Genomic DNA, 9437 nt, shown 5'->3' on the forward strand with positions numbered 1-9437 from the left:
AACTCTGATATGTCGGTTTAAAACCGACATTAAAGCCTAGTTTTTTTTTCATTTTTACAAATTTATTTTTATTTAATTGTTACATTATTGTCCTATAGACCGACATTGGGTCAATGTAGATAAATATGTTTTTCACACGCCAACAAATCAATGAAATTCATATTATGTTAGAAACTATAACATTTGTCTTTTACATTTGAATACACAAAATAAAATATTAATATTATGTTTATATATACATTCTACAATAGTACATGAAAAAAATTCTAATACAAGAATTAAATAATTAAAAATCCTAAATGCCTTCTCAGTCTTCAATTTTCAACGGTCGCTTGACCATTTCTACACAATCGCTTAGCTTTCAACCCGATATCACTTCAATTATCTACAAACAATATCCAAATAAACCATTTATATGAATAACAAAGCTGTTTGAAGTACTGAAATTGCAGAAAAGGATGAAAAGTTCTTAATATTGCCCACCAAATGAATAATCAACATTTTTTTACATAACATTATTATGAAAACCAATATCAATCTATAAAGAAATAAGCAACATCAACAAAATAAGCAGAAAAGTAAAGCTCAGTTATAGTAACTTCATTATCTGCTGATACTTGGAGATGAATCAAAATGAAAACAAAAACTTATGATTCAAGAGAAAGAAAAGCTACTTTACGTGAAAGGACAGAAAACAAATTCCTAGTCCATGCATGGGTAATATACTTCCTTCCAGAATGAGATTTCTTTCTTTACCCCATTTGAAATAATTTTGCATGCCTCCACCATTCCACTTTTACTCATGACCTTCTCCATTCACAACACAGTCTCACAACTTTAATTGTTGATAAAGGAAATTATTCACAAGTTTATAAGCCTATTTACGTTACTTTCTTTTATTTCAAGGAAAGAAAAACAACCTTAGAACATGTTACTAAATATACATCTTAGAGATAAAATGCTCAAAGTCAAACACAAAGCTAAGACAGCAGACTAGAACAACAAAATGAAGCTTGCTTTAAGTTATAGCTAAGTCAAATAACCTGAATCTATAATGGAAGTGTTTGAAGCATCCGACAATAGGGGGCTGACTTCTCTAAAGCAAATAATAGGCAAAGCACGCTTCGGTATCTTTCTTGCTTTTGTGATGTCCTGAAAATATTGCATATAGTAAGAAAACCGAGATACAAAGAGAGATTGCAATTGTAATGACTGATAACATACTTGCAAATCTAGCATAAAGTTTTATAATAGAAAACACCCACGTCACTACAACGCATAACAAATCTATGAGTTTTATGCTTGTTAAAAGATTTGCAGCAATCACTGAAGCCATCTGCCAAAAATCAAGGAAAATATCATCATTAGGAAGGAATAATACAATTTAAAAAACACGCATGAATCTGGCCACGAGCACAACAGATCTTGTTATCTTAAAATCTCAACTATCCTTAGTTAATTAACAAATATCTCAACGTTGCTTGAAGGATCCTACAATCCCACAGCACCACCTCAAGAGGTAAGCAATATTCCAAGTCCTTGAACTAAACATTTATCATACTAAATTAAGTGTTGAGGCTACAATACAAATTCTCTTTACAAGTTAGTTCATATGTACTCATCAAACCAAGTGGAGCTTCTTGGTCAAGGGTGTATTCTATATTCCATTAGAGCTATGTTAAAAATTTGACTTATAAAACCAACATAAAGATAGAGTGGGTGGAAAATGTACATTAAGTTGATAAAATGTATGAAATTAGAAAATGTTGAATATAAAAAATTGTATCTTCACTTTCTTAAAATATTTTTTTCCAATTAGAATTAAAGTAATTGTTTTTTAAACTTACAAGTACCTAGAATTATAAAGCAAAAGGTGAATGAGCAAAGAATCCAAAGTACAAAACTCAACCACTATTCCTGAAAAGTATATCATTCAAAAACAACTACAGAGGACCAATGAAACAATTACCCGAAACAAGCAAGCGTTTTAATTATGAATGCCCTAATCAGAATCGAAAGAAAAGTGAGGACAACTAGCGTTCTTCTATGCTTTTTTACTATGTTTAATTGATGCCACCTTACGAAATTTACCAATCTAATCCATTTGAAGAATCAACAATCCGATGTTGTTTATTCAATTAATCCAGTGAGCAAGAGTAAATAAGTCATTCCAAACTTACCCATCTCGCGGATCCAGTCCGGTGTAAGTTCTCGAATTCGAGATCATCGTCATCCTCATTGCCGGTTGGTGCTTCAATTACACTGAGGGCGTTTCTCTGTAGCTTAACTTCAGTGCCATTCGTGAGAACCTGATGATTTTTTAATTTCAAAATTAAATGTTGAACCTAGATTATATTTTATGATCATGGTGACCCTGCAGGTTTCAAAAGAAGAATCACTGTTCTAAGTCTAACATCAAGGAACACAACATCTAGATAAACATGGAGATCTCCTTAAAATTATGAAGTGCCAAATGTTTTCCACCATCTTCTACCATTCAAATTACCAGAGAAATGAAAACAACAAAAAGATCAGCTCCCCCTGCATCAGCCAATCTGTTTGTACATAATTTCTTGCATAGAAAATAAACATTCTCCTCACTGCAAAATTGAAAACACAAAAATACTTCAAAGCTTGTACTGAGTTTGAGGCCTATCAGAGTTCTTGTACTGAGTTGATAAAAAAAAAAAAAAAAAAAAAAGAAAAAGAGAGTTTAGGAGAGTGTTGTCCAAGAAATATCATCAGAAGGATTTTATTATGATTCAAAAGTATTCAATACAAAAGACTAACCCCACATATCATCAGAAGGATTTTATTATGATTCAAAAGTATTCAATACAAAAGACTAACCCCTACAGAGGATTTGATGTCAAAGTATGCATTTAAAAACTAAAATGAAATTAACCAAAACATTAAACTAACTGCAAAATATATTTTCTTAAACTGATGATAACTACATACACAACTCACTACGTCAGTCATAATATATCATCTGAAGGATTTTATTACAATTCAAAAGTATTCAATACAAGACACTAACCCCTATAGAGGATTCAAGGACAATGTATGCATTTAAAGAAACTAGAAAACCAACAAAACTATTGAACTCCCCCACTACATTCAGTTCTACTATACTTTCGTCAATTGATGATAACATAGTACACACAATACACATTATCATTTCAATGACTAACCTCAGCAGCACGGATTTTGTCTGGGCGAGAAACATAATCCTCAAGATCCACCTCATCACCCAAGTTCATTTTGGCAGTACAAACCTACAAGAAAATCGTGAACAAATATGACTCATTATCATGTAGCAAGAACTCAAGAAGCAAAATGTAAATCTCAACGCATAAATAGCCAAAACTATAGATGTCTTGTCTATGTTATTTCCCCTAACTAGGAAGATCTGAAGAGGGAAAATGGGCTTAAAATAAACTAGAAACAACTGCTGCTATATGACAAGGGAAAAAATTGAGTTTAAAATAAACTATGTATAAGATTTACCTGAAATACCAGCCTCTTTTGTCGGCGATCCGGTAAAGGGAATTAGAAGTATGAAGGAATTAGCTCTTCGAATCCCCAACTTTCTCCCACACCAAACCCTAGTCACTGGCCATCTTTCAATCACCGTTAACACCTCTCCGACGCGCACCACCTCCTCTGCTACTCGTCATCTTCGTCTCTCTATTTGCCTGTCATCGTATAGCTGAAACGTCAGCATTTCCTCCGTCCGTATCTTAAATCTCCATCGCGAAGTCTGTCTATTTCGTTTGAACCATTCGGGTGTTAGGCAAATCGCTCTTCTCCGACCAAGATCCGTTCGTGCCATTCTCTTCTCTGTCTAAGCGTATTATAAAATATGTTGTGGTTGGGTGTTATTAAAAGGTATATTTGTTGTAGTGACGGCGACGGTGGTGGCGAGGGCTGGACGTGAACATGGTTGAAGAAAAGGACTCCCGACGGTGGTGGCAAGCATAACAGTGTTTGAAGAAAGTGAGGAGTGACGACGGTGACGGCGGGCACGGGCTGGGCACGAGGGACGATGGTGGTGGTGGTGGCAGCGATTGTTCAGAGAAGAAAGGGAAGATTGTTAGATGAGAATGAGGAGGGAAGAAGAAATTGGAAGGATGAAATCGTGTGGGTGATTGAGAAAGAGTAAAGTAAGAGAGAGAAAGTCATTTTTTTATAAAATAAAAAATTAAAATTAAAATTAAAAAGGAGCTTTAATGTCGCTTTTCTAAACAAGGATGTTTAATGTCGGTTTTAAACCGACATTAAAGCTCCAGCTTTAATGTCGGTTTAAAACCGACATTAAACATCCGTCTTTTCAAAAACGACATTAAAGCTCTTTTTTCATTTTTTCCAACCGACATTAAAGGCCAGATTTGTTCTAGTGTTGCAAAATTACTTGCTGAAATAATTAAATTGAAAGTACAATTTCTAATTATACAATTAAAAACATTCCACTTGATAACGCTGGAGAACATCTGTAGCTCATGTTCATACATAAAATGGTTTAGCAGAATCATTTATAAAACATTTGCAATTAATTGCTAGACCTCGTTGCTTATAGGAGCTAAACTTCCTCCATTTGTATGGGGACATACTATTTTGCATGCTACGTCACTTGTACATATTAGGTCAGCAACTTATCACAAGTACTCGACATTACAATTAGCATATGGCCACAAGCCAAATATTTCTTATTTGAGAATTTGTGGATGTACAATATATGTTCCAATTGCTCCACCACAATGTACTAAAATGAGTCCTCAAAAGAGGCTAGGAATATATGTTGGATTTGATTTTCCATCAATTATTAAATATCTTGAATCCCTGACGGATGATGTATTTACTGCTTGATTTACTAATTGTCATTTTAATGAGATAAATTTTCCAACATTAGGGGGATACATTAAGAAGTTGGAAAAGGAAATTACATGGAATGTATCATTATTGTCTCATTTATATCCTTGTACAAATTAATGTGAACTTGAAGTTCAAAAAATAATTCATTTGCAAAATATAGCAAATTAGTTACCAAATACATTTGTAGATGCAAAGAAAGTAACTACATCACATATAGCAGTTGTGCAAATGTCCCATGAAAAATTGATATCCCAACAAAATAAGTTGTCATTAATGAATTTGGAACACGCTAGAAGTGTGGTAGACCGGTAGGTTCCAAAGATAAAAATTTTCAAAAAAGAAACCAAGTCAATAACTCGATTAAGGATATGAGTGTTGCAAAAGAAATTCAAAATTTGATTTTTGACAAAAATATCGAAGAAGGTAAAACAATTGAGGATAATAATGAGATCTCAATAAGCTATGTCATGACAAGGAAATGATGAAACCGAGCTAATGTAGTTGTTGACCACATTTTTGCATATAATGTTGCTCTTGATATTATATCCAGAAATGAAAATATTGAACCAAAATTTGTTGAAGAATGTCGACAGAGAAAAGATTAGTCGAAAAGAAGCAATTGAGGCATAATTAAATTCACTTTCAAAACGTCAAGTTTTTGGACCAGTAGTCCAAACACCAAAAGGTGTCAAATCTGTAGGATATAGATGGGTACTTATGAGAAAAAGACATGAAGATAATGAGATCACAAGATATAAAGCAAGATTAGTTGCATAAGATTTTTCACAACGTCCTAATATTGATTACGATCAACTCAACTCACAAGCACCGACATACTCTTACCTTAGCTCCGAGATTTGCTTTCTATTTTCCATCTTGCCCAAGACTACACAAGGTTGCTCGAGATTTCTTACTTCAAAACTCTTTGTATTTTCTTTTAATTGAACAAGATTAAGTCTCAACACTTCTATCCTAAGATTCCACTTTTGAGTACTTGTTTTACTTTACGAACTCTAGGATGTCGTCGCAAGATACTTTACTTGGGCCAAGACTCATGGGCAAACTCTTAGCCTCTGTCCACACGTAGCAAGTAAATGGGATAGAAAATGCTGGTATTACAATTTCAATTTTTGTTTTGAATATGTCAGCAACTCAATGCTTGGAAGCAAGAAAATATCAAAATAGAACATGGCAAAGGAAACAAAAATGATATGTTGGATTATCTACGGTCGTTGGATTCCAATATGGTACATTTTTTTTTACTTCTGTAACTATATTGTTGTGCCTATATGTCTTTATTTTTCATCTCGCAAGTAGACCCAACTATTGAACTTCATTTTAGGGAATCCCACTCTTACCGCCATGTTTATTATGTAGGTAACTGAACTCTAAAAACCATTTATGTTAGAGGTGGAGTAAACCATTCACAAACTTGTTGGAAACATATTGCAAAGGTTCTTCAAAGATGATGCTAGCCTTGGTTTCATTGAGGGTTAAGGTGTGGCAGATTTAGAGGAACTTGTAAATGCTAGTGATGAGTTTCATGATACTGTAGGCACTTCTTGGGATTACCTAGCAACACTTTTATTCTAGTTAGTTGGCAGCCATTGGCCTTTACGTTATCTTTTAGTTAATATTCATTTTAATTTTGGAAAATTTTTATCATGTTTAAACCTGAGTCCTCTCGTGCAAATTAAGAATTTTAAAGCTCGTTTGCAACAAAAATGTTATTGACTAGACTTGTTTTAGGTTCCAAGAATCTTGAAGTGACCCATGTTCAATGATCTAACAAATTGATGGAATTTTCCTGCTGCAGGTGTTGTTATTGGGGCATCACTTAAGAAGCTTGGAGAATAGGCCGCAGTTAAACTGTGTCATTGGAAATGTCTAGTGATGGACATAGGAGAGTTTTCGAGTACAATGAGCTCGGTCAGCCTATTGGTGTAAGTTAAAGAGTTTCATTGGAACACATTTGTCTCTTCTACATTAAGTGAAGAATTTTAGGTAACTATAATCACCATTTTTTAATTTCTTTCTTTTATTTTTTTTTTTCTGGTGCATAGTGCCTGAAGCAAGGTGGCATCGTTGAGTGTGGATATTATGCCATGCGATTCATGCTTGATGTAATATTGCCAAGCAACATGACAATTTTGGAAGTAGTAAGTATTTTGTTTTACATTTTTGTAGTATTTATATTATTTACAATTGTTGCATATTAATACCTAGTTAACTGATGAATAGATGGAAGGATCACCATCGACATCCATCGACATATTAATAAGATAATTTAGTTAGATGTTGTAAGATCAGAGTGGGCTGAATTTGTTGGAACGCGTATTTACTTTGTGTGGAGCTTTTTTCTTTTTTGTAAACTTTTTTATGTTCGTTTAATTTTTTAAAACCTTTTTTTTTAGTCATATGACACATAGGTGGATACATATGATTCCCATTTTGGATCAACTAGAGTACTTAGTAAATAGTAAGATAACTTTTATTATCATATGTTCTATTAACTTTACACATCCTTTGCTACATTGTATTGACCAGTATTAAATTTAACCATTCAACTGTAGGAAACTTTGGAAGGAAGATTCTTTTTTTTTTTTGTTACAAATGAAGATCTAACTAATGGTTGCCAATAGGTTCATCTTCAACTTTGTATGATAATAAATTTAGAAATGCATTCTTTTTTGTTTCTAGTATGAACATGGGTAGGGATGGTTTCACAACAAAGACAATCCAAAATCCCTTCCCACCCCCCCCCCCCCCCCACACTTCTTCATTACATATTTGTTTCATTTGAAGTTGATGGTAACGATAATGAGCCCCCCAATAATCTTTAGTCCACTTTGAATATTATTTTTAATTTAAATTTTACACTTGTTGAGTTTTTGGACTTCCGTTGGATTTATAGTTTTTAAGTTGTGTTGGAAGTTTATAATTATGGATGCGATGGACCTAATTTTCGTCTACGTAAGTTTATTGTATAATCCTGATTGTTTATCGGTTTTTTGAGTTTACTTTTGTATTGACTTTGATTGAGAACGATGAAACATAAGCGTGCAACTCTTTTGGTAAAAGGTAATATTTGTCAAATAGACAACTTGAAATTTTGCTCCCTTTGAGTTTGATTAGATTACGTGTTGACTAGCCTACAGTTATGGTAGTCATTGAAAAGTTATGTCCTTCAATTCATTTAGACATGTCTATGTTTTAGGAATCATGTTGAAATATACTTAAGAAGTTGATACTTTGCCTTGTGCTGTTAGGTCTTCATCTCTTATGTGTTTGTTGTCCCCTTGCTATTCGAGGGGCCTATCTATGTGGTATTGTTGTGAATTATATTGACTTTGTTTGTAAAGTTTTATTTAGAGCTTAGTTGTATTAATGTAAGTGATATTTGTTTGATTGTGTTTTTTTTTATTAGGGCTTGAAAAACCTTGAGTTATGTTCTCTTATATTATTTTTTTTGGTGATTATGAGTTCTAATGTATTGCTTCATGCGATAAATATTTTTTGTATTCAAGAGGTAACCCTCTAAAACTCTTTGTAAGTCAAGATTTCTAATTAAGTCTCAAATTTTTTGTTTGTAGTTGCAGCTTGTTTCATTGTGTTCAAATGAGTTTTAAGGCTTTTGTTAGGGTAAGAACATCTCTTTTGAGCATGAAGAATGTTTTGTACTATGTATTATACGTTTTAATAAAGATTTGGTTAGGACCTATCAAGGTTCTCTCAGGTCAGAAGTATTGGGAATTTGTAAACATGTTTTCCTTTTAGTTTGTGACTTCTTGGGCTGGAACATTGTTTTTAAGTAAATGAAGTTCCATTCCCATGCATTTAGTGAGTTGGAATAATTTCAACTTGATGGAAACTAGAACATTGGTGGAAATTTTGGATAGTTAGGAAAATTTCAACTTTGGCTATGAGTATTATTTGAAGCATTTTTTTGAATAGCTAAGTTGGTTCTCTTTGTTCTAATAGTCCATAAAGATTGAATTGAAACCTTGATTTGCAACACTTACAGACTATGCTTATGCATTTTTCCCTATGTAGTTGGTGCTTTTATTTCATTTTTGTGTCCGTTCTTTGTCTTCTTCTAGGTATTGATACTGGTCTTTTATTGAGTTTGTTGGTTGTTATGGAAACATGGTAACTTTTAGGTTCATAGATTTGATTTAAAGTTGACTAAATTTTTTTAAGTTTAAGTTTATTTTGAATTGGAGCCTATCTATGTCGTTATGTTGTGGATTATATTGTTTTTGTCAGTAAAGTTTGATTTAAAGCTTAGTTGTATTAATGCAAGTGACATTTCAAACTTCAATTACAGTTCGTCTTTTATTGTTACCTTGGCTTCTTTTGAAAAGTTCATTTGTATACTTATTAAGAAGGTGAAATATGTTTGGCATGTACTTAATGAATGTTAATTAAAGTTCATTTTTGAAAAATTTGCAGGAATTTGAAGAATCCACGGACTATGAGAGATCAAGTCCATTTATGTATTAGTTTAATTAGATTAGGTGACCCATACATGTATTACAATTTATTTATTGGATTACTGTAAA

At 32.9% G+C, this 9437-nt stretch overlaps 1 protein-coding gene across 1 annotated transcript; it reads right to left on the reverse strand.

Moving 5' to 3' along the window:
- Window positions 1-264: 264 nt before the first annotated feature.
- Window positions 265-4232, reverse strand: LOC127143852 (uncharacterized). Its single transcript, XM_051079111.1, has 7 exons — window positions 3511-4232; window positions 3195-3278; window positions 2507-2600; window positions 2181-2309; window positions 1225-1336; window positions 1044-1152; window positions 265-385 (listed from the first exon to the last, which is right to left on the reverse strand). Exons 2-6 carry the CDS (start codon window positions 3248-3250, stop codon window positions 1097-1099), a joined length of 447 nt encoding a protein of 148 aa, XP_050935068.1. The 5' UTR covers window positions 3251-3278; window positions 3511-4232; the 3' UTR covers window positions 265-385; window positions 1044-1096.
- Between the last annotated feature and the right edge of the window lie 5205 nt (window positions 4233-9437).

The sequence above is a fragment of the Cucumis melo genome, chromosome 11, assembly GCF_025177605.1.
Source record: "Cucumis melo cultivar AY chromosome 11, USDA_Cmelo_AY_1.0, whole genome shotgun sequence".
NCBI classification, from domain to species: Eukaryota; Viridiplantae; Streptophyta; class Magnoliopsida; order Cucurbitales; family Cucurbitaceae; genus Cucumis; species Cucumis melo.